This window comes from Aulonocara stuartgranti, assembly GCF_965226115.1.
Source record: "Aulonocara stuartgranti genome assembly, chromosome: 11".
In the NCBI taxonomy this organism is placed as follows: Eukaryota; Metazoa; Chordata; class Actinopteri; order Cichliformes; family Cichlidae; genus Aulonocara; species Aulonocara stuartgranti.
The window spans coordinates 31,833,765-31,860,088 of record NC_138947.1 but is presented as its reverse complement, the minus strand read 5'-3'; the positions used below and the strand labels follow the sequence as shown (position 1 = coordinate 31,860,088).

General features: G+C 43.0%; 2 protein-coding genes across 23 annotated transcripts in view; one reads left to right on the top strand and one right to left on the bottom strand.

Moving 5' to 3' along the window:
- Positions 1-23,526, top strand: part of LOC309717040 (NACHT, LRR and PYD domains-containing protein 12-like) — a 69,934-nt gene extending 46,408 nt beyond the window's left edge. For 15 of the 22 annotated variants that reach the window (XM_082551266.1, XM_082551265.1, XM_082551280.1 and 12 more), the window contains 5 exons: positions 8,689-8,865; positions 10,531-10,710; positions 20,373-20,549; positions 22,208-22,381; positions 23,053-23,526. In XM_082551266.1, the coding sequence (XP_082407392.1) occupies positions 8,689-8,865; positions 10,531-10,710; positions 20,373-20,549; positions 22,208-22,381; positions 23,053-23,062 (718 nt within the window). In that variant the 3' untranslated portion in view covers positions 23,063-23,526. Of the gene's footprint in view, positions 1-8,688; positions 8,866-10,530; positions 10,711-10,854; positions 11,638-20,372; positions 20,550-22,207; positions 22,382-23,052 lie in introns of those variants that run through there. The other 7 variants (XM_082551276.1, XM_082551284.1, XM_082551277.1 and 4 more) reach the window with 5 other exon arrangements.
- Positions 17,773-26,324, bottom strand: part of LOC309717043 (sialic acid-binding Ig-like lectin 14) — a 287,651-nt gene continuing 279,099 nt past the window's right edge. The window contains exon 7 of the transcript XR_014279612.1: positions 17,773-17,821. The gene's annotated coding sequence lies outside the window, so the exon portion shown is untranslated. The remainder of the gene's footprint in view (positions 17,822-26,324) is intronic.

The following is a 26,324-nucleotide window of genomic DNA, read 5'->3' as shown; positions in this document are numbered from 1 at the left end:
CAGCCCTCAGTTCGATAGCCGCTCTTCACCGAGCCAAACTGCTCAGTGGGGCCGCCTTGTGTTGTACCTCGTTCCTCTCCTTCAGGGAACAGAAGTTATAGACATAACTATTCGTTCCCTTTCAGTCGATTCACTCGGTACAACACATAAGTATGGCACATATATACACGCCACCACATCCTTAGTGAGTGGTAGATCCAGCAGAAAGGACAGCATGAGCCACCGAAGGGGCTGTAACGTCCAACCGATAGAACCACACAAAAGTGTCTTCGACAGGAAGGGAAGCTTTGAAATAGGCCTGAAGTTTGAGTGGACAGAGGATCCAGATCAGGTTTTTTAGTACAGGCTGTACAACAGCATGTTTAAAACAGGCTGTACAACACCTGAACTAAGACTGCTGTTAAAAATCGCTAAGATGTCGGAACCAACAACCTTTAAAATCTTTTTAAATATGTGTTGGAACAACATCATTTGGACAGGATGATGTCTTTATACCATCACATCGTTCCTCCACCTGGTCAAACCACACAGGCTCAAACTGATCAAAAACAGCTGAGCAGGTGAATATTTTAGAAAGGTCATGTGAAGGCAGGCCGATCATAGTTCGAAGCTGTTTTATCTTATTGATAAAAACTGCAGGAACCTTTCACAAGTTTCTGAGGAACTATTAATATGACAAGCTGGAGAAATAATTGAACAAAGAAGCTGAGGATTTTTGGAGCATTTCTCAATAATATTAGAAACAGCTTTTGACTTCTCTGCGTTGACAGTGTCCTGATACCTGTACAGACGGTCTCTCAGCATCAGAAACACACCTGCATCTTTTTCCCACTTACGTTCAGCCTTCCTGCTCTCTCGTCTGGCTGAATGAGCGGCCTCGTTTATCCACGGGTCCGATTGTGGTTTCATAGTTTTAAAAGGAGCAACCTCATCAAGGACAGTTTGGCATTTATCATAAAAATTAGATGTCATCTGCTCGGTACCATCGCCGAGGGGAGATCTTAAACTTCTTAAAAGCACTAGAAAATAGTTCTGTTGCAGATGGGTTAAATAGACGACAATGGGGTGTTGGAATAAGAGGAGTAAAATGGCAGTGAGATAAAAATATATCAAATACAACACTGAAAAAACAGCATCACATGTTTCCATGTTTAGGACCGGTAACCCTAAAGACAGCACGAGATCCAACGTATGAGCCTGTTTCTGGGTTGGGCCCAACACAAACTGAGCACGACTGAAGGAGTCAAACTTAAAAAATCTCTGGCCAGAGGATTGGAGGGACAGCACGTGAATATTAAAATCTCTGACAATTAAAGTTTGATCACAGTTTGGCACGATAGCAGCTAAAAAGTCTTGAATAAAATTCTTGTGATGTTTTGGAGGTCTGTATACAGCTGCACCGAGTGTCGGCTGGGATGCCCCAAACAACAAACATCACAAGTTCAAAACTTGAATAAGAGTCAGTTAAGAGTTGTTTGCGTGATATGAGAGCATGAGGGTTGGAATGGATGTATCTGTGTGTGCCTGTTTGTCTGTGTCCATATGTCAGGTTGGGTATTAGACGCCACCTCTCTGGGGACATCTCAGGCCCTCCAAGGTTTGGAGGCCTATCTCCCCCCACCACTTCCCCTGCCAGTGGCAGACACCCTCAGACATCGGTGCATTGGTGGTTCTTTGTGTCCGGGGATGGGCGTCCAGGTACCCACCGGCTCACTCCTTGGTGGCTGCTTGTTGTGGCCTGGAGCCTGGGGCTCGGGCCCTTCAGGGGTGGGGTGCCCTCGGCCTCTTGGCCTGGGGCTCGGTCACTCTGGCACAGCTGGCTGCCGGCGGAGCTCACGGGCACGTCACTGCAACCCCCCTGGCTTCTGCTCCGCGGCTGCTGAGTGACCCCTCATCTGGGGCTCTCCTCAGCTCTTTCTGGGATAGTGGCGCAGCTGCCCCTCTGTTGGTCTTCCTTGGTCTCTTGTGTTCTGAGGGGCTCTGGATGTCTGGAGTCTTGATGTCCTCCATACCTGCTTCATGCCCTGGTGGACGGGGCTGTGGCCCCCCCACACCCTCTAGCAGATCATTACATGAAGGAACCTTTTAAATACAAGCGCGTTCATGCTCACAGGTGTACACACGGGTGCTCACACACACAAACTACACCCTTTTTGGCTCCTACCTCAAAGCACACTGTGCGCTGTCGATCTTATGTGCTGCACAATAATGTTTAATATTTAGTATTTACTGTTATATTCCCATAGATCATTGTGATGTTGTTTATTATATTGCTCTTTTTTTTTCTTCTGCTTGTTTTCTTTTTCTTTCTCAACAGGTGATCCAGGTGATTTGTCTGTTTGATTTGTTGGTTTTTGTTTTTTGCCCTTTATCCCCATCCCTCTTTCCTGCTGTTTTTCTTTCCCTCTTTCTTTCTCCCCTTTCTTTTCCCCAGTCAAACCTGTCCCGTGTTCAGCAAATGAAAATAAAATAAACAATAAAAGCAAAGGTGAATCAAATAGACCAATACGGCAAGGCTGGGATGGTCCATTTGTTAAAGTAAATCCATTTGGCATCTTTCTTCGCCTTTAGACAATAATTGATGATGGCAAAAGAGCCAAACGGGACAGGTTAAAAAAAAAAAAAAAGAGTTGTTTGCATGCGAGCTTCTTCCTAAAAACAGCCTCCACTCCACCACCATGTCCTGTCATCTCACAGTCAGAAGGTAAAAGTTCAGTAAAACAGCTGGACTCACCGGCTCTCTGCCAGGTTTCCAAGCATTAGATCCAGTTCCTGATTAGTGAAGAAGTCCTTAAGAAGAAAAGTTTTGTTTGCTAGCAATCAAGTATTAACAAGACTGATTCTTAGTGGTATCGGTGGCTCATCGGCCAATGTGGGTGCCCGACCTATCGGCCGTAGGTTCTGAGGGTTTACTCCACCTGAGCGTAGACGGGGAGGACGCTGGGCGGGTTTATTGTAGTACGCCCAACAACAGATGTCAGACAGGCGTAAGCCATATCCAGAGAGCGCCAGTAGTTGATGCGGTCGAATCCAGTCGGGTTAGGCTAAGGTGTTTTTCCAAGTTGTATCCAGGTAGCTTTCATTCTCACCAATAAGCCACTGCATTTCCCACGGCGTCTACGGTGGCCAGTCAGTTGAGGTGGGGCCGAAGCACAACGGAGACAAGCTGGAACTCCTGACAGGAACGGTGCAGAGAAGCTTCCCTGATATCCACGATTGCAATAAACAGGTTTTAAATGAGAAGATCTTAAAGCCAGCAGTGTTTGGTGATCATATACAAGCAGAGAGTTTGCATTTTTGAAGACAAATGAAAACTAAAACATGAATACAAACAGAGTTGGACAGCAGGCCGTACACACTGCTGCCATCTTGACTCTTAAGAAAAGACTGTCATGTGACTGTCATAAAAGTCTGTATCCCAGAGCAGGTGTGGGACTTCCTGCAATGGAGTAACACGTGTCTCTGAAGGCTCCTGTCTTCATTTGTGCTACAGCTGAAGTTAACAGTCTTATACTTTATATTATAACTTTATTTGAGAAGAAATGGCATCCAACCCTTGAAAATACAAGCTCACAGGAGGAGCGGCGACTAGGCCCGGCGCGATCTCGGGCGAGAGTAGCGATGATGGCCAAAGGGCAGCGTCCAGCTCTACGGCCGCTGAAGAGCAGACTCAACAGACGTGATGTGGATCCTACTGCTCTAAAATTGGAGCTTCTTCAATCCATTAAAGAGGACATTAGTACGCTGTTAAAAGAAGAACTCAGAAATGCATTGAAAGAAGATTTTGACAATATAAGGGCTGACGTGCAAGGACTGAGAAATGAGATCGCTAACAGCATGGCGGCGACGCACGTTGAAGTTGATGGAATAAAGATTACAGTGAAAGAAGCTGAGGATGGGCTGTCAATGTGGAGCGATGAGGTGACCACCCTGCAGTCTACAGTAGAGAGTATGAAGGAGGAGCTGTCTGACCTGAAGGATAAATGTGATGAAGGCAGGAAGCAGAGAGCTAACATCCACATCATAGGCATCCCAGAGGGCCTGGACTCGAGCTCCTCCACGGCCGTATCTGTGCTACTACGTGAAGTGCTGGGTATGGATAAAGACGTTATTGTTGACCGCTCACACAGGAGCCCTATCCTGAGAAAGCCAGCTGGTATCCCGCACGCCGTCATAGCCGAGCGTCACTACTACCAGGATTGTGTGGAAATTCTACGCCGTGCCAGGGCCCAAGCCCCGCTTGAGTTTAACGGACAACCTATTGCAATATTAGGACTGGGTGATATGACCCAAAATTCATATCTTGATATTCTTTAGCTGGATGGCGATATATGATATATATACAGTGGGGCAAAAAAGTATTTAGTCAGCCACCGATTGTGCAAGTTCCCCCACTTAAAATGATGACAGAGGTCAGTAATTTGCACCAGAGGTACACTTCAACTGTGAGAGACAGAATGTGAAAAAAAAATCCATGAATCCACATGGTAGGATTTGTAAAGAATTTATTCGTAAATCAGGGTGGAAAATAAGTATTTGGTCACCTCAAACAAGGAAAATCTCTGGCTCTCACAGACCTGTAACGTCTTCCGTAAGAAGCTTTTCTGTCCCCCACTCGTTACCTGTATGAATGGCACCTGTTTGAACTCTTCATCTGTATAAAAGACACCTGTCCACAGCCTCAAACAGTCAGACTCCAAACTCCGCCATGGCCAAGACCAAAGAGCTTTCGAAGGACACCAGGAAAAGTATTGTAGACCTGCACCAGACTGGGAAGAGTGAATCTACAATAGGCAAGCAGCTTGGTGTGAAAAAATCAACTGTGGGAGCAATCATCAGAAAATGGAAGACATACAAGACCACTGATAATCTCCCTCGATCTGGGGCTCCACGCAAGATCTCATCCCGTGGGGTCAAAATGATCATGAGAACGGTGAGCAAAGATCCCAGAACCACACGGGGGGACCTGGTGAATGACCTGCAGAGAGCTGGGACCAAAGTAACAAAGGTCACCATCAGTAACACACTACAACGGCAGGGAATCAAATCCCGCAGTGCCAGACGTGTTCCGCTGCTGAAGCCAGTGCATGTCCAGGCCCGTCTGAAGTTTGCCAGAGAGCACATGGATGATACAGCAGAGGATTGGGAGAATGTCATGTGGTCAGATGAAACCAAAGTAGAACTTTTTGGTATAAACTCAACTCGTCGTGTTTGGAGGAAGAAGAATACTGAGTTGCATCCCAAGAACACCATACCTACTGTGAAGCATGGGGGTGGAAACATCATGCTATGGGGCTGTTTTTCTGCCAAGGGGACAGGACGACTGATCCATGTTAAGGACAGAATGAATGGGGCCATGTATCGTGAGATTTTGAGCCAAAACCTCCTTCCATCAGTGAGAACTTTGAAGATGAAACGAGGCTGGGTCTTCCAACATGACAATGATCCAAAACACACCGCCCGGGCAACAAAGGAGTGGCTCCGTAAGAAGCATTTGAAAGTCCTGGAGTGGCCTAGCCAGTCTCCAGACCTCAACCCCATAGAAAATCTGTGGCGGGAGTTGAAAGTCCGTGTTGCTCGGCGACAGCCCCAAAACATCACTGCTCTCGAGAAGATCTGCATGGAGGAATGGGCCAAAATACCAGCTACTGTGTGTGCAAACCTGGTAAAGACCTATAGTAAACGTTTGACCTCTGTTATTGCCAACAAAGGTTATGTTACAAAGTATTGAGTTGTATTTTTGTTATTGACCAAATACTTATTTTCCACCCTGATTTACCAATAAATTCTTTACAAATCCTACCATGTGGATTCATGGATTTTTTTTTCACATTCTGTCTCTCACAGTTGAAGTGTACCTCTGGTGCAAATTACTGACCTCTGTCATCATTTTAGGTGGGGGAACTTGCACAATCGGTGGCTGACTAAATACTTTTTTGCCCCACTGTATCAATATTTTTAAAGCCAGAAAGTAAGAACAAAAAGAGAGTTCTTAGTCAAAGCTGCGTCCCAAATCTCACACAGGCACATTTATTAACATACAGCATAGATGTACATGAAACAATTACTCAGAAATAAATTATCAGCATTTATTAAATAATAATGCTCCATAAATAAAAGAAAACAATGTTGTTTTTGTGCATAACAAAAAGCTCACAATTGTGCAGTCAAAATCTAAACTAACTTATGCTGAGCATAATAACAAACAGCTGCTCTGTTCCCAGGTTCTACTGCGTGACTGACAACCTGGAGTTTGAAATCCTCTTTGTAACCGTGTCTCTTACAGGTGCCATTTATGGTCCTTATACACACTCAATAAAGTAATATTACTTTAGAGCAGAGTACGTACCACTCCGCGAGGCTCCTCGGTAGCTGTAATGCTCCAACAATCCATCAAGCGGTGCGGCCTCGTAGCTTAGCAAAGTCGTACCAAAACATTTTTTGAAATGTTTCTGAGCGCCGTGTAGCACATAAAATCGGTTCAAGGTCAGTAAGCACAACCAGAATTCATCCATAAGGCGCACTGTCGAATTTTGAGAAAATTACAGGATTTTAAGTGCAACTTATAGTGCAGAAAATATAGTTTATGGTTTTCCTTTGATCTTAGCAAATATCTACGCCTCTAATTGGGACGATCACAGATTTTTCACTAAAGTCTTTACACGGCTCCCCAATATGTCATCACACAATATCATCTTTGAGGGAGACCTAAACTGCTCATTATCTGCTATGGACCACAGTTCACACAAAAGTTACAGAATGTGATTATAAGACTGGTGATTTCTCCTCTTGTTTTTTCAGTGTGTATTCCTGATGCCTGCTCCAACTATCAGCCATGGAGATTCAACTCAGTATTGTTAGCAGATGAAGAGTTTGTCAGTTACAAAAGGTCTGAGAGGCCAAATAATTTCATTTTGTGCAAAATAGAATAAAATAGTGACCGAGCGCCTTTCTCAGTTAGCTGATGAAATTACTAAACTACATGCTGTGTACAGCCACTCTCCTGAGCCTGTATTATATACACAGCGGTTACAATGAAAAACTGAATACAATCTCATATCTACAAAACAGGCTGAGTCAAAGTTGCAGCTACGCTTATGAACATGGAGAAAAAACAGGCAAGTTATCAGCTCACCAGCTACGACTAAGAACAAACAAACAACTATCCTTGAGATCTACAATGATTTCAATAAGTTTTTTGATATTCCGTCCTTGGGAGAAGATGCGATCGCTAGTCTGGAAGAACCTGTCTCTAATGTTGAAATTGAAACGGCCATACGGAGCATGCAGTCTGGAAAATCAGTTTTCTGACCGACTGAATTCACTGTTAAAATCAACTTTTGAAGACTCCTTCCTCTCACAGTCGTTGCCTCCAACAATGCATCAAGCAGTGATGTGTTTAATTGTAAAACAGGAAAAAGACCATTTAGATTGTCGTTCCTATCGTTTAATATCTTTGTTCATCACAGACACCAAGATCCTGGCTCAAGTGTTGGCCCGTCGCTTACACAAGTATTTGTCCTCCATTATTTCACAGGACCAGACGGGCTTTATTAGGCACTCTTTTTTTTAACATTAAAGCTCTATTAAATATAATTTATACCCATGTTAAAGGTGATACATTGGAAACCGTAGTTTGGCTTGACGCAGAAAAGGTGTTGGATCGGGTGAGATTGGATTTTTTATTTTTTTTTTTTATACGCTTAAAAAACGTGGCTTTAATTTTGTATCTTGGATAAAAGTATTGTATTGCTCCCGTCTAACAGCTGTCCAGACTAACAATAATCTGTCCCCCAGGACAGGGATACCCTCTGTCTCCTTTTTGCCGCTGAACCGCTAGCTGTTGCTGAGACAATGTGTTTGTGTTGAGGGAAAACGTCAAGGGGGTATCGAACATGAAGTCTCTCTTTATTCCGACGACATGATTCTATTTATTTCCAACCCATCGAATAGCCTCCACAAACCTTTGGATAGACTTACAATAATAATAATAATAATACATTTTATTTATAGGCACCTTTAAGAGCCTTAAGGTCACCTTAATACTTAAGGAATTTGGGACAATTTCTGGAAATAAAGTCAATTTTGGGAAGAGCGAAGCAAAGTCTATCTGTACGACAACTGGGGAGTTTTGTGTATTTTAGCACCTATTAAACCCAGCTATAACAAGTTTAAGTACTCGGGCATCTGGGTGACACAAAACCACAAAGACTTGTATAAAACGATCTTCCTTTATTGTCGAAGCTTAAAGAGGATTTTGGAAAATGTGTTTTATATTTATGGTGGGGATGCAGAACAAGGACCAAAGATGAATGTGATGCTGAATCAGCAGAACACTTGGACTCATTTGATTCCAGCTTTGATATCATTGATTTCAATATGTCCATTTCTTTCACACTTCACCTTTAAAAGTGAAGCCTTGTGGTTCCTGGAAGGAAAAACACGACTTTTTCAAGTCTTTTTCCTGTTTTTATGAGAAATGTACGACTTTAATGTGAAACATTCAGAGTTTTTTCTCTTGTTGTGTTTGTTTGAATCTGCTTCCTGTTGGCTTCAGCTGTTTGGAGTTTCCATTTTCTAAACTTCTACATTCTGAACCTTCTTCAGCTCTGAACAGATGATGAAACACTGAATGATTTCAAGCTCACACTTTGTCTAATAAACTTACATCTTTCATTCTTTATACAGATTGAAGGACTGTGGTTTGTCAAAGATCAGCTGTGATTATCTGGCAGCAGCGCTGAAGTCCAACCTCTCCCATCTGAGAGAGCTGGACCTGAGTAACAACAAGAAGCTGCAGGATCCAGGAGTGAAGCATCTGTGTGGTTTCCTGAAGAGTCCAGGATGTAAACTTGAAACTCTGAGGTCAGTCAGCATGTTTTAGTTGTGCTGAGATGAATATGATGTGAAAGTTGTGCTGACACTAAACTGCAGACATCAGGCTGATATTATACTGATCCACACAGAGGATCTTCATGGTAAAGTCTGTTTTCTTCTTCTCTGGTTTAGTCCATTGACTGTAGCAGAACAATGTTCACATTTCAAACAGTGATACTCAACATATGGCCCGCGGCCCACACGCGGCCTGCCCACCTTTCCTAATTCAGAGAGAGGGGACCCTGATTAACTGTGTAGCTTCTTCCTCACAGTTCTAAGTATCAGACACAACAATGAATAATCCACAGCTGACTGTCTTTAGCAGGTCAAAGGTCACAGCACACAGCAGACAGTCAGAAATATTCTAACTCTGATCATTTATCAGTTGTGACACTGTGAGACTTGATCAGAGGTGTGATCATCACAGCAGAGTCCTTTTGTGTCAAAGTCAATGAGGATCAAACAGAAACACATGAAGCAGATTTTCCTCTTCTGGCTTTTTATAGCAGATAACCTTCAAAATATTCTGCAGTCGATCAAAAACTGAAGCAAACCATGAATCAACATGTGAACATGACCTGATGCTGCTGAAGTGAAGCAAAGTTACAGAGGTTTGATTACAGACACAGCTGAGAGTTTGTAATCTGTCATCATTTTAAAAAGTTTCCATGGAACAGCAGAAATGAGGCTTTCCTGTCAGAGGCTAATAAACAGTGAATGATGCAGAAACAGATGTTTGAAGCTGTTCTTGGAGTACACAGAGAGAGAGAGAGAGAGAGAGAGAGAGAGAGAGCGAGCTGTGCAGGCAGGAACAGCCAAAGTCAGAGAGAATTCATGAGCATGTTTATCAAACATGAAGCAGAGTTTGGATCTTCTTTTGCTCCTGGTTCACTCAGTTTTGGTTGGAGACAGATGAAACCTGCAGCTTCAGGATCTGTGAGCTGTCCACTTTCAGCCCCGATGGCGTGTCCGTGTACGTGCCGTCGAGTGAACGATCCACGCTCTGTGTTTCCATCTTTGTGTGTTTAGCTGCTCTCATTTACTGTTTGCTGCTTGTTGAAATAGTTTGTGAGCTTTAACCTGAGATTCTGGCAAAATACATTTATATTAAACATCGATTCAGGATTGAATGAATCAACATCGTTTTATTCAAATTAAAACCATTTAAATGGGAACATTAATTTTTTACACCCGCCTCTAATGCTGGGTAATGTCAGCCGGTCCATGTGCAACTGGCTGTGAGGCTCAGGGAGCGTCTACAAAGTGCAACACTGAAAGAACATCATCCATAAATATTGAGTAATAACTGGACTCTCATACAGCCAGACTCAAATGCCTTTAAACATCAGCTTATCCTGCTGATCCAAGTCCAACACTGAGTTTGTAAAAACATGTTTGTCAATCATTTTGTTTGGTTTCTGAAGAAAATGATTCAATAACTTGCTGCTAATACACAACATTTCATCATATTTCCTCATAACCCTCTTTTGTCTGACCATTTGATCCCATTTGAATTTGCAATAAAGGATCCACAGAGTTTGGTGACAATAATGACAGTAGATGTTTGTGAAGCTCTGAACAGATGATGAAACACTGAATGATTTCAAGCTCACACTTTGTCTAATAAACTTACATCTTTCATTCTTTATACAGATTGAAGGACTGTGGTTTGTCAGATATTGGCCTTGATTATCTGGCAGCAGCGCTGAAGTCCAACCCCTCGTATCTCACAGAGGTGGACCTGAGTGGAACCTACAGCAACCTGCAGGGTTTAGGAGTGAAGCATCTGTGTGGTTTCCTGGAGAATCCACAATGTCGATTTGAAACTCTGAGGTCAGTCAGCATGTTTTAGTTGTGCTGAGATGAATATGATGTGAAAGTTGTGCTGACACTGAACTGCAGACATCAGGCTGATATTATACTGATCCACACTGAGGATCTTCATGGTAAAGTCTGTTTTCTTCTTCTCTGGTTTAGTCCATTGACTGCAGCAGAACAATGTTCACATTTCAAACAGTGATACTCAACGTATGGCCCACGGCCCACATGCGGCCTGCCCACCTTTCCTAATTCAGAGAGAGGGGACCCTGATTAACTGTGTAGCTTCTTCCTCACAGTTCTAAGTATCAGACACAACAATGAATAATCCACAGCTGACTCTCTTTAGCAGGTCAAAGGTCACGGCACACAGCAATCTGTGAAACAGTTTGGAGCAGGAATTCTTGCACATTTACAAACTGACACTGCTGCATGACATGCTGGGTAATGCTAGCTGCTCAGGTATGGGCGTGCTAACGGCTGTGAGGCTCCCAGGCTGCAGAACACCGAAGAAGAGAAAAGAGAGGTGGAGGATGAAGAAAAGAGGCGGAGATGAAGCAGAAGTTTAGCTCCAGAGAGGAGCTGTGTCTGTGTGGGCGGGGCTCAGGCAGCTCCGCCCACACAGTGAAGCAGGTGAAGAGTAATAAATGAAGACAGCGGACAGGATTTGATAAGCTGATGTACAAACATGTTGAATGATGGTGGCAGCTACAGAAACAGGTCCATACAGACATGAAGCGTGTCTCCTTTGCATCGTCCATATTTGATACTGAGAGTTTCCAGAAGAGCAAACATCAAACACGCCTCCAAACATGTGACGAGTCAGACTGACATCATTTCTACAGAGAACAGTGTGAGCTCTCAGCAGGTCACTTCAATAAGAAGGACAAACAGTGCAGCAGGAATGACTAAACCCACTAACAGTCTGATATCCCCGTGTTCCTGTTGCATCATCATTAATGCTGCTCCACCACCATCACTGCAGCTGACCAATCAGCCTTTGTCACGTCATGTGATGCTCTGTGACTCAGACTGGAGAAATGCTAAATGGCTAACCTGAAGCTAACCTGAGAAACAGTCAAAGTACTGATGATTCCTACAAAGTGTGTGTGTTCAGTATGAGATGAGTGTGAATGAAACCATGGAGGAGCGGGCCGTGGCTGCTCTCACACACGTTTGCTGCAGGGGCGGATCTACAGAAATGTTCTTAGGGGGGCAAAATCAAAGCCGTTATTGTTGACACATATGCAGCTGTTACATCCTGTAATATGCATTAAATACGGTTCAAATACATTAAATGCATTAAATATACATGTTTCATATAAATATAGTCTACAACTGTATTTTCTTCAGCCCACATAATGAAACCGTTCAGTCAGATAAAGACAGAAGGCGTTTTCCACGTCCCTCTGCTCAGTGTTAAAGTGCTGATGATGTTCAAGCTCAGGCAGCAGGAGGGATTTCTAAGCATCCTTCACTGATCCACAACAAAGGTCCAGAGTTTGATCCCTCCTAGTAGGACAGGAAACATACTGATAAGAGTTTCAAAGTGTCTTTGTAAGCAGACATGATTGACATGAGCCAGTCTGAGTTTGGTTCCTGCAGTTTGTGCTTCATAAACAGAGCTGAAGCAGAGGCAGCGTGTGCCTGCAGGTGAATGTACACTGCTGTTATAAGAGCTGTGGAAACTCGGGTCAAAAGGACGTAACCATACTGCTGACAGTTCCAGGACAGTCACAGAGTTACAGATCAGCTGTGATTATCTGGAAGCAGTGCTGAAGCTTAACCCTTTGCATCCCAGAGAGGTGGACCTGAGCTCCCACAAGCTGCAGCATTCAGGATTGAAGCAGCTATGTGTTCTTCTGTGGAAACCACAACATCGAATTGAAACTCTGAGGTCAGTCTCCACGTTTTAGTTGTGCTGACACTGTCGATCTGTGGAACTAAAACCTTTATACAGGAAGTCTGGTTCAGCTCTTTGTAGACCTTCTAATCTCTGATCCTCTGAGTCTTACTCAGTAGATGATGCAGAGTTGTGAAGCCGATGTGGGTGAGGACACTCGCCCAGCTCTAACTACCTTGACGTCCAGGTCTCTTCCCTGCTTGTCCTGATACAAACAAACCTGAGTAACCTTGCAGGTCAGATCTCATCAGTCACACCTGTTATGGCAGCTCTCCTCTAGATTGTAGTTCTTGTTAACCTGGGATGGTTTTAGAAGCCTGGACCACAGACTCCAAGGGAGGATATTACTGGGAAAGGCCAAAGCAACCTATTAGACCCATTAAACACTAACATAGATGAATACTCAGATTTAAACCTTTATTGTTTCACAAAGGGTTAAAAAGGGAACGTCCACAGTTTAGACTGGAGCACATTTTATTAAAGCAGTTTGACAGGAGCAAAGCAAAATACAAAGAATAAGTGTTTAAAATATTAATACATATAACATAATAATAAAAGAAGAGCCAAATAATGATAAAAAGAATGAAAAAGTTGTCCAGAGCAGCAGGATGTCTGAGGTCTGCAGAAACACAGAAACGCAGCAGCTAAAAATAGTTGTTGAAAGAAAACGAGGTGGGAGCTGCTGATTCCTGAGCTTTGATACTGGATTAGCTTCAGTAGTTATTCCCATCACTGCTGTAGGAGCTACATTTAGTCACAGCTGATTGTCTTCTTTGACCAGTCAGAATGACTACTGTTGTAAAAACAAGCACACAAAGAACCAATGAGAGTGAAGAACAGGATAAAGAGCTTGTGTGATGGAGGCAAAGCAATAATCAGCAGACTGTAGCAGTTTATATCTGCCTGAAAGTAGGAGCTCAGCGGAGCTCAGTCCCATATCTTTGGTTAGAAACAACATCAGTGATTTCCTGCTGCTCGAGATGATTCCAGCAGCTCTCATTACAGCAGCTGATGAGAGAAACAGCTGATGGCTCACAGCTCGTGCACTGTTGGATCTCCAGATGTTCACATGGCTGAAGTCTGTGAAAAAACTGTGGTCCATGTAGTTCACACAGCCTCAGATTGGACCGAGCTCCCTGGATCACTGCAGCATCCTCAGCTGGTACATGGACGTCTCTGTTCCTCAGTTTTGGAGCCCCTGCAGGACCGTCCACACCACCAGGGTCTCCTCACTCACCTTTCCTTTGTCCTCGTCCTTCATCGGCTGTGCTGTGTCTTTGTTCCTGCAGTGTTGCTTTGTGAGGATGGATCATCTACTGCAGCTCCAGATAAAGACAGATCACAGTTTTGAATAAAATCCTTGTGATGTTTTGGAGGTCTGTATACAGCTGCACCGAGTGTCGGCCGGGACGCCCCAAACAACAAACATCACAAGTTCAAAACTTGAATAAGAGTCAGTTAAGAGTTGTTTGCATGCGAGCTTCTTCCTAAAATCAGCCTCCACTCCACCACGTCCTGTCATCTCACAGTCAGAAGGTAAAAGTTCAGTAAAACAGCTGGACTCACTGGCTCTCTGCCAGGTTTCCAAGCATTAGATCCAGTTCCTGATTAGTGAAGAAGTCCTTTAGAAGAAAAGTTTTGTTTGCTAGCGATCAAGTATTAACAAGACTGATTCTTAGTGGTATCGGTGGCTCATCGGCCGATGTGGGTGCCTGACCTATCGGCCGTAGGTTCTGAGGGTTTACTCCACCTGAGCGTAGACGGGGAGGACGCTGGGAGGGTTTATTGTAGTACACCCAACAACAGGTGTCAGACAGGTGTAAGCCATATCCAGAGAGTGCCAGTAGTTGATGCGGTCGAATCCAGTCAGGTTAGGCTGAGGTGTTTTTCCAAGTCGTATCCAGGTAACCTTCATTCTCACCAATAAGCCACTGCATTTCCCACGGCGTCTGCGACACCCTGTCAGTTGAGGTGGCGCTGAAGCACAACCGAGACAAGCTGGAACTCCTGACAGGAACGGTGCAGAGAAGCTTCCCTGATATCCACGATTGCAATAAACAGGTTTTAAATGAGAAGATCTTAAAGCCAGCAGTGTTTGGTGATCATATACAAGCAGAGAGTTTGCATTTTTGAAGACAAATAAAAACTAAAACACTAGAAAGTGCATTTTCTGAAGAAACTGCAGTGTGAATGCTGAAATCTGAATGTATGAGCTTAAATAAGGAATAATTGCTGAATCTTAAGTTAAAAATTTTGAATGAAATTTAAAAAAAAAACAATTTTTAACCTGAAACAAAAAGTGCTGAACTGCTAAAAGCTGATGTTCACATAGAAGTTGGAAAATAGCTGAAAATGTTTTAAACCTAAATTAGAAAAAGATGAGTAATGACAAAATAAAATTTAGTCAGAAAACATCTCAATGAATATTAAAAGTTTATATTCTTTGAATCACTGAATGACTAAAAAGTGATCCCTCCACTTGGATCCACACAGTTTAAAAAGTTTACATCTCTGAGCTTTCAAACACACAGTGTTGGACAGAGAACAACGATGGCGACGTTTTGAGGGTAAAATCATACCTGTAGAGCAAACACTGTGGACACAGCAGCAGTTTAAAGAGAAGATTTCAAGATTAATTTTTTCGCTCCTCTCACTCTAGCAGTTGAGCTGTCTCACTCTAGCGACAATATTCCGTCCCATACACACCCATTATAAACTCTGAAACTGCTGAAAAAAAGGATGAAACTTAAACTGGAACTGAAGAAAAAGCATAATAGATATTGAAAATACAAATACAAGTTGAATAGTTCAATGTCTTGGCTTCGTTTTAAAGTTTGAATGGTGGCTCTACGTCAACGTGTGTGGAAGTAGTTAGAGTTGAAAGAGGTGTAAGTTTAATGAGAATTTGAAGGGTCTCCCATTGAAATACATTAGAAATTTTTGTTAAATAAAGTTGAATAATTTTAAAAGTATAAATGTTAAAAATGAGAAAAGTAGAAGCAGTCATGTCCAAAAGAAGAGGAATCTAATGGTGTTTGAATGGTTTTTCTAAGTTGAACGGTTGAATGGTTTTTCTAAGCTTTTCAAGCATTCACAGTAACTAGTACAAACAGAGTCGGACAGCAGCCCAAACACACTGCTGCCATCTTGACTCTGTTAAGAAAAGACTGTCATGTGACTGTCATAAAAGTCTGTGTCCCAGAGCAGGTGTTGGACTTCCTGCAATGGAGTAACACGTGTCTCTGAAGGCTCCTGCTGAGTTTCAAAAATAGTTTTTTCTCAACCTACAAAGTCTTCATTTGTGCTACAGCTGAAGTTAACAGCGTCCACGTTATGATAAAGAGTTTGGAGACACTTGTTGCTAAGACACTGAAAATTATTTGATAAGCATATTTTGGTTCATTTTGTTTTATGGTAATATAAACGTCTCTGGAAAGGGTCTATATTTTGTTAGGACGTGCATCTATCTGTAGGATATGTTATTTCACGTGGCCGGCGGGAGCCTGAGGGTTTGACTTCTAATAAACTAAACAAGGACAGGCCGCATGTGTGGATCTGTCTACATTGGGGGGGTTACAGGGACCATGTCCTTTCTGATGTAGCTTCTATTTTGTTTGGGGGTTGGGTCTCAGTCAGATATAAAAAAAAAATTAAAAAATTCTGTATTCATTTTTTTATTTATTGTTTTGAGAAAATTACAGGATTTTAAGTGCGACTTAAAGTGCAGAAAATATAGTTTATGGTGTTCCTTTGATCTTAGCAAATATCTACGCCTCTAATTGGGACGATCACAGATTTTTCACTAAAGTCTTTACACGGCTCCCCAATATGTCATCACACAATATCATCTTTGAGGGAGACCTAAACTGCTCATTATCTGCTATGGACCACAGTTCACACAAAAGTACACTTAGTCCAAAGTCACCATGTGTCATTCAGAGCTTTCTTGATAATTATGGACTAGCTGATGTATGGAGTTTTCATAATCCTGCTTCACGTCAATACTCTTTTTTTCTAATGTCCATAAAACATATTTGTATAGAAAAACGTCTCCCTTTAGTTACAGAATGTGATTATAAGACTGGTGATTTCTCCTCGTTTTTTCAATGTGTATTCCTGATGCCTGCTCCAACTATCAGCCATGGAGATTCAACTCAGTGTTGTTAGCAGATGAAGAGTTTGTCAGTTACAAAAGGTCTGAGAGGCCAAATAATTTCATTTTGTGCAAAATAGAATAAAATAGTGACCGAGCGCCTCTCTCAGTTAGCTGATGAAATTACTAAACTACATGCTGTGTACAGCCACTCTCCTGAGCCTGTATTATATACACAGCGGTTACAATGAAAAACTGAATACAATCTCACAAAACAGGCTGAGTATCTGATTTCAAAGTTGCGCAGCTATGCTTATGAACTCAATCTAATTCTGAAATTGAAACGGCCATACGGAGCATGCAGTCTGGAAAATCTGCTGCCCCGACGGGTATCCATCTGATTTCTTCATAAAGTTTTCTGACCAACTGAATTCACTGTTAAAATCAACTTTTGAAGAATCCTTCCTCTCACAGTCGTTGCCTCCAACAATACATCAAGCAGTGATGTGTTTAATTGTGTTAATTGTAAAACAGGAAAAAGACCATTTAGATTGTCGTTCATGTCGTTTAATATCTTTGTTCAACACAAACACAAAGCTCAAGTGTTGGCCCGTCGCTTACACAAGTATTTGTCCTCCATTATTTCACAGGACCAGACGGGCTTTATTAGGCACTCTTTTTTTAACATTAGAGCTCTATTAAATATAATTTATACCCATGTTAAAGGTGATACATTGGAAACTGTAATTTGGCTTGACGCAGAAAAGGTGTTGGATCGGGTGAGATGGGATTTTTTATTTTATACGCTTAAAAAAACGTGGCTTTAATTTTGTATCTTGGATAAAAGTATTGTATTGCTCCCGTCTAACAGCTGTCCGGACTAACAATAATCTGTCCCCCAGGACAGGGATGCCCTCTGTCTCCTTTTTGCCATTGAACCGCTAGCTGTTGCTGCGACAACATGTTGGTGTTGAGGGAAAACATCGAGGGGGTATCGAACATGAAGTCTCTCTTTATGCCGACGACATGCTTTTTATTTATTTCCAACCCGTCGAATAGCCTCCACAAACCTTTGGATAGACTTACAATAATAATAATAATACATTTTATTTATAGGCGCCTTTAAGAGCCTCAAGGTCACCTTAATGCATACTTAAGGCATTTTTGGGACAATTTCTGGATATAAAGTCAATTTAGAGCGAGGCAAAGTCTATCTGTACGACAATTGGGGAGTTTTTGTGTATTTTAGCACCTATTAAACTCAGCTATAAGAAGTTTAAGTACTCGGGCATCTGGGTGACACAAAACCACAAAGACTTATATAAAACGATCTTCCTTTATTGTCGAAGCTTAAAGAGGATTTTGGAAAATGTGAGTTTTGGCTCTTTTGCTGGGTGGTAGAATAAATATCAAGATGAGTATATTTCCTAAATTTTAGTATTTATTTTTTTTTCAATGTCTTCCAATGATTTTAACAGTCTTTTTTTAACAATCTGAACAGTCACATTTCTTCCTTTATTTGGAACAAAAAGCCACCCAGGCTGAAACAGAGTTTATCACACAAACCAGGGAGCGCAGGAGGGAAATTTTTGTTGTATTACTTGGCATCAAATATAAGGGCTTAATTAAACTGGGTAAAAGATCATGATCATTTATTTTCATGGGTAACACTGGAACAGCTGTCAGTGAATCGATGCTCCCTGTTTTGGTTACTGGCTGGGCCGTGGTTGCATTGGTTTGGATGGGTTGGGGGGGCTGTTTACTGATCCTGCTGTAATAGTTGTCAAATATAATTTTTTGTTCAACAAAAAAAAGAAAAACCCCTCATATGATCTTATAGGTGATGTCTTTTTTTTTTTTTTTTTTTTTTTTTTTTTTGCCTGTCCTGTTTGGCTCTTTTGCCATCAGAATTATTGTCTAAAGGCGAAGAAAGATGCCCAACGGATTTACTTTACCAAATGGACCATCCCAGCCTTGCCGTAATGGTCTATTTGATTCACCTTTTATTGTTTATTGTATTTTATTTTATTTACGGGACAGACTTGACTGGGGAAAAGAAAGGGGAGAAAGAAAGAGGGAAAGAAAAACAGCGGGGAAGGGACGGGGATAAAGGGCAAAAAACAAAAACCAACAAAATAAGCAGACAAAAATACATATATCAATCACCTGGATCACCTGTTGAGAAAGAAAAAAGAGAAAACAAGCAGAAGAACAAAAAAGAGCAACATAATAAACAACATCACGATGATCTATGGGAATATAACAGTAAATACTAAATATTAAACATTATTGTGCAGCACGTAAGATCGACAGCGCACAGTGTGCTTTGAGGTAGGAGCCAAAAAGGGTGTAGTTTGTGTGTGTGAGCACCCGTCTGTACACCTGTGAGCATGAACGCGCTTATATTTAAAAGGTTCCTTCATGTAATGATCTGCTAGAGGGTGTGGGGAGCCACAGCCCCGTCCACCAGGGCATGAAGCAGGTATGGAGGACATCAAGACTCCAGACATCCAGAGGCCCTCAGAACACAAGAGACCAAGGAAGACCAACAGAGGGGCAGCCGCGCCACTGTCCCAGAAAGAGCTGAGGAGAGTCCCAGATGAGGGGTCACTCAGCAGCCGCGGAGCAGAAGCCAGGGGGGTTGCAGTGATGTGCCCGTGAGCTCCGCAGGCAGCCAGCTGTGCCAGAGTGACCGAGCCCCAGGCCCAGAGGCTGAGGGCACCCCACCCCCGAAGGGGCCCGAGCGAGCTCCAGGCTCCAGGCCCGACAAGCAGCCACCAAGGAGTGAGCCGGTGGGTACCTGGACGCCCATCCCCGGACACAAAGAACCACCAACGCACCGATGTCTGTGGGCGTCTGCCACTGGCAGGGGGAGTGGTGGGGGGAGATAGGCCTCCATACCATGGAGGGCCACATAGGTGATCTGTCTAACAGTTTGATAGGATCCAAAGGTGACTGCCATTGGAAAGAGTTATTTTTTAAACACAGGCTTGAAAAAGTCTTCAAATATTTTGTTTTCAATTATTTAAAAGTTGTTAAAAGTAAATTGAAATTGTTATAATTGCTATAAATTCAACAAAAAGTGATGTGTTACCCCAGAATGGTTCAGACAGCAACATTGTTTTCTTGGCCTTATAATCACACTGACAGTTGTTTTTATTACTACAATTCAGGATTACTAGTAACAAAAAAGTTTATCATTATCTTTGTCTACATGTAAATTAAAAAATAAAAGTCTGTCCTGGTGGTGTCCAGTCAAACACGTCTCTGTGAAAGCTTCAATCAAACAGGCTCCAAAATCCTTCTGCTCATTGTTGATGCTTGATGCTCCTGTACCATCTCTCTGTCATCCTCCTCACTCCCTTTTTGCACTCAGTCTTTGTGCATCATTAACACTCATATGTGGAAAACCAAAGTTTTACTGACCAGAAGATGATCATCAGTGACGCTGTCTTTAAAATACTCTTGTTAGAAATGTACGACTTTAATGTGAAACATTCAGTTTTTTCTCTTGTTGTGTTTGTTTGAAGCTGCTTCCTGTTGGCTTCAGCTGTTTGGAATTTCCATTTTCTAAACTTCTACATTCTGAACCTTCTTCAGCTCTGAACAGATGATGAAACACTGAATGATTTCAAGCTCACACTTTGTCTAATAAACTTACATCTTTCATTCTTTATACAGATTGAAGGACTGTGGTCTGTCAGAGATCAGCTGTGATTATCTGGAAGCAGCACTGAAGTTCAACCTCTCCCATCTGAGAGAGCTGGACCTGAGTAACAACAAGAAGCTGCAGGATCCAGGAGTGAAGCATCTGTGTGGTTTTCTGGAGAGTCCAGGGTGTAAACTTGAAACTCTGAGGTCAGTCAGCATGTTTTAGTTGTGCTGAGATGAATATGATGTGAAAGTTGTGCTGACACTAAACTGCAGACATCAGGCTGATATTGTACTGATCCACACTGAGGATCTTCATGGTAAAGTCTGTTTTCTTCTTCTCTGGTTTAGTCCATTGACTGTACCAGAACAATGTTCACATTTCAAACCTTCAAAGAAGAAGAAAAATCCTCCACTGGATAATTCACTGTGAAACTCTCAAACTCTTCATTCCACCTAAAAGTCTGTCTGACACTGAAATCCAACGAAAAATGTGCGTTTGCTTCACAGACAGCTGTTCAACACAAACATACACACATCATCCAAAACACAGTCCAACATCCAAATGTCCTCCACTGCCAGCATGAATGATGGGAAAGAGAAGGAGGAACACTTTGACATTCAGGGTTAGAATGAGTTTCATAAAGCAGACTGTGAAGATCAAAGCTGCATTAGAAAGCTTACATGAATGAATGAGTGGACAGAAGTGGCCAGAGATCATCTGAAGCACTTCAAAGGCTTTAAATCAGCACATTTCTCTTTATTCTATATCAGCTCTGTTAGTTTCTCTCAGTTTTCTGTGGAATGAAGCTAACAGCAGGCTAATAAGATGCTGACCAATAGGTTTCTATTAAAGGTTGTAATTTGTATATGAAAAAGTGCTTTGGCTCAGCAGGGATCAGCTTACAGGTAGAATACAGCTGCTGGATGGGATTAGCATGTCATAGCTATCTACCAAACTGCTAACTGGGGAATTTCAGGCCATCTATGAATCATTTTTGCTAACTGTTTAGGCTCACAGGGCTGGAGCCTGTGCCCTAGCTGTCATAGGGCAAGAGGTGTGGTCCACCTGCACAGGTGAGCAGTCCATCACAGGGCCAACAGAGAGAGACAGAGAAGCACTCTCTCACATCCACACCTACAGCCAATTTAGAAGCACCAATGAACCTAAGCAGCATTTCATTGGACTGTGGGAGAACATCCAACCTCCACAGAAAGGCCCAGCTGACCAACCTACAACCTTCTTGCTTTAAGGCACTAGTGCTAACCACCTTTCCCCATTTCAGCCCAAATCCTGCATTTTCCTGTTTCTTACTACAGGCCAGCTACACTAACACTTTATCATCAGACACTGCCACCTAGTGGATGAAGTTTTAGTTCCATTTGAAGCTTCAGATTACAGTTAGTTCCTTTACAAAGAGGTGGAGGTGGTGGGGCCACAGCACCATCATCACTGAGTGCCATAGGACACTTAACCTTTGTTTCCATATGCTGGGAACTTCCTGTTGTTCCAAGGAGGACTGGAAAATGTGTGAAAATCTCCCAGTCAGTTCCTCACAGCACACTTCAATTCTTTCCCTCCCACAGCATCAGGACCAGGGCTTTTTCTCTCTTTGGTCCCACTAAGAGATTTCCACACAAACACCTCATCAGTGGGACTCTCAGAGCTACCGGCCCTTTGCTACAATCACAAAGCTCTTCATTGAAATCAATGGTATCAAAGCTGGAATCCAATGAGTCCAAGTCTTCTGCTGATTCAGCATCACATTCATCTTTGCTCCTTGTTCTGCATCCCCACCATGGACTTCATTCCTTTCCAAGCCAGCTTTGAGTGTCCTTTAGTGTATCTTTCATTTTTTATACAGATTGAGCTGGTGTGATTTGTCAGAGATCAGCTGTGATTATCTGGCAGCAGCACTGAAGTCCAACCCCTCCCATCTGAGAGAGCTGGACCTGAGAGGAAGCAACCTGTGGCATTCAAATTTGGAGCAGCTGTCTGATCTTCAGCAGAGTCCAGACTACAGACTGGAGAAACTGAGGTCAGTAGAGTGATGGAGTGAGTGGGTGGTGCTGTCAGCAGTATTGTACTAAACACAGTCAGTATGAAACAAAGATCCAGTGTTTCCTGTAAAGCTGCAGCTTCTCAGTGAAGCTGTGAGAGGAGAATGGTGACAGGCTTCTGGATTGGACACAAACACTTCCTGTTTCTCACCTTTATGGTCACCATAGTAACGGCTGACACGCTCTGATCAAACACTGTCAACAGCCAATCAGCTCTGAACAAAGCAGCACGCAGACCAATGACTGCATTCATTTCCAAGTTTAAAGCAGTGAAGAACAGTCTGTTGGTGAGGAAGAATTTAGTGAGAGCAGATGTTTGGATGGAATTCCTCCAGTTAACAGCTGGAACCGTCCATCTGGATTGTTGGGCTTGTTGTTGGGGTTCCTACAGAGCTCAGAGTGGACACACCAAGGTTCTTCTAACGAATGAAAGTCCAAACTCAAACTAGGAGTGAAAAACATTTTCAGCAACTTCAATAAAAATCCAAAGATTAGAGAAAGTGAAGCAACAATGAGTCCTAGTACAGTCCCAGCACTGAAGTCCCTGCTGCTCTTTATACTGGATGTGCTGCATCACTGACTGACAGCTGATGAAGAGTCTCTGGAAACACTCGTTTATCTCCTCTGCTCTTCCTCCTTCTCTCTGCAGGTGGAGGTGATGATGGTAAACAGGACGGTGTGTGTGCTGAGAGAGGAGCAGCTGTGTCCTGATGATCCAGAGAGGTTGAAGCAGCAGCAGCTTGTGTGTAGAGACGCTCTGACTGGGCCATGTTACTGGGAGGTGGAGAGGAGAGCTTCATCCAGCAGTGACTGACAGAGGAATGAAGTGCAGATGACTGTCAGTGCTGCAGAGTGAACTGCTCTGAGAACAGCTCCACTGTCAGACACAATGTAGAGTCCAGCATCATCCCTGTGTGTCCCTCTGGATCTGACAGAGGATCATCAGTGTATCTGGACTGCTCTGCTGCTGCTCTGTCCTTCTACAGTCTCTGCACAGTCTCTGTCTCACTCTGGAAAGATTTTACAACTTGTTGTAATTACAGAACGTTAATATGATATTCAAACATGTGATCTTCTCTTTATTTCTGAATCTTTACCAAATAAAGAAAAAACAAACTAACAAACAGAACCTGTCATGTCCTTTTTCACCACATCTGTGAATCTTTTCTGTGTTTTTCCTCTTTTCCTCCTTCCTGCAGCTCCATCTTCATCATTCCGTGTCCAGTATATGTGAACATGTCCAAAGCATCTGAGCCTCATGTTACCCGTTTGTGTGAGTTACGCCTGTCGTTGTGTTGTGGTATATAAATCAGGGGCAGGAGACAGCGCTGGATCTCTGAGTTCTTTACTGTCAATTTCTGCAACATCTGCAATATCTAGAAATGCAAACCTGTGAGCTGTGTGTGTTGTGCGTCTGCTCGGCCACCTCTCCTCCGGCCATGCTGGAAGCAGCTGTGCGTTTGACAGTTTTATTCACTCTACAATAATCTAACAAATTAAATGTTCAAAAATATCAACTTAAGCACTTCAAAGTCAACAAAAAGCTTAAAACAATTAAATAATATTTCACTGAAAAAACAACAGCTCATAAGAACGATACACAAAATAATACAGAAACAAACAAATACAACTTATTAACCAGGATCCATGTTTTTGTCACAAACACTGAATCAGCTGATTCACTCTTTATGTTGCTGAGTTTGTTTTGTGATTATAGTTCTGGTTTCTGTTTCTGTGTCTTCACTGTGTCCCACGTCTCATTACTTTGGACTCTGTGTCATATTTCCTTTTTTTACTTTGACAGTCCTGTGTTAGTGTTTCCTGTCTCGTGTGTGTAATTGGTCCCAGCTGTGTTTCCCTCCTGTCTCCCGTTCCCTGATTACTAAACTGCGTCCACGCCGCCGGCGCTGCTCTCCACAGCTGGATTCCAGGATTTCAGAGCATCCAGACACAGACTGCTAACCTCTCCCTGCAAGAAATAAGCTCCGCCTCTTCCTTTCCTGTATATGAGTGATTTGATTCTGACATGAGACACAATGAGTTTTCTGTTTATTGTGACTTAAAGCGAGCAGGCAAAGACACTAAACTGTGTTTCCAGCTCTCTGAAGCTGCTTTTTGTGTTGCTCCCACAATCCTGTCTGAAACAGTCAGTGAGGAAAACTCAGTTTATGTTTTCAAGCTCATTGTGAGAGGGCACATTGTGTTCCTGCAAGTGCTGATTTTGTCTGCATCCCTGAGTTTACTGAGCTGCCTCCAAGGACGTATGAAACCCAGTGTGTTAAGGCTGCATCTCCCAGATGTTTCCACCTTTCCAGCACAGACGATGAATGTTCCGACAAAGGCTCAGCCAAAGACTGTTTTATTTTCTGAGTGTTCGCCTCAAGAGATTGCTCAGTGAGCACCTGAATGTTTCTGGGACATCGAACACTAACTCGAACTTCAAGTCTGGTTCTGAAGCTGCACATGCAAAGACTGTTTCTGGTTGTAGAGACCTGGCTGTTCCAGGGATTGTAACCTCCCCAGGACCTCCCCAGAGGCTGAGCTGCTGACCTCAGCTGACTCTGGAACCTTGAAGGTAACTAAGTTTGCACGGCTCGGGTGAGCCATTTCAGCTGCAACAGCCTCCACAGAGAGCTCACGCAAGCTTACCCAGGCTGCTGAGGATTTTATGCTGCCGCAGCCCAAAAGGCATCCTGAGCTGGCTGACAGCCACCCACAGCTTCAGCTGCCTCAGCCAGGGGTCTCCACACCTGCTGGCCCTGCATCTGCTCCGACTGGGGGCTCTGGAGAGCCGCGCCAGCCATCCATCTCTGCTGGGGCTCCTGTTTGAGAATGTAGGAGTGTAAACTTCAAATATCTGCTCGGTTTGTCAAGATATCACATATTTGCAAAAGTGCTCCAACGTTTTTGGAGACGTCTGTTACCCACCAGCTCGATAGCTAACTGGGAGGTCGAGGGTCACTAGAGCTGGCGAGAACAGTGAACTCCCAGCACATTGTCTTTGGACCCCTGCAGTCTTTGGCTACTCAGGTTAAACATGATATATAAGTCACTTAGATAACTTAAAAATGTTATCGTTTGGATTTTTTCAGTGTTTTTTGTTTGGTTTGGCTGAAGTTACAGTTTTCACACAGCTGAATAAACATCAAACTGATTAAACAGAAGTGTGAGACGGTCGAGAGTTTACTCAAGTGTCCTGTTATATTTTAGACAGCAAGGAGCAGACGGCCGAGCTTATTAAACTCCACCGAGACAGCTGTGAGACAAATCTGAAGACCAGACCATCACAGCCGCTCACTTCCCGCCTACCCGACCTTTTGAGGACCTGGCCCACGTAGACCTTGAAGGCCGGGTCCTCAGGAGGATGCAGCCTGTGAATTTGGACACGCCATGACACATGATGTTCTACACCTGATGTGTTTAAATGAGCTCTACAGGTGAACAGACTTATTAACGTTAGCAGCATAATAAACTGTCCTGTCACTGAAGGCCCAACAAGGACGTGGTGCTGAATGCATCCAGACCCCTGCTGACTGTCTTTTCAGCTTCGGTCAAAGGTACAGTGTCCACTGTGACCCTGAGAGCAGGATACAGCCAGAGGTGAGTCAGCAGTTACAAACTAAATGTTGCTGACATGAATCAAACTGCTGGATAACCCACTGGTCATGAAAATGGCACCTTTCTGTTGGTTTTTAGCAAACACAATTTCACTTAAAGTTTTGCCCAAATTACCATCCAACATTTCAAGTTTTCCTGACTACAAATCCAGAGATTGTGACTCTGATGGTCAAAGACCAAGAGGGGACAGAAACCTGGAAATCATCTGTTTACCTGCAGGTAAGGTTGCTGCCAGAAGCTAGAGTAGAAATGACCCTGCAAACATCTGGTTATTTCATAAAAGTTCAACTGAAATCATACTTA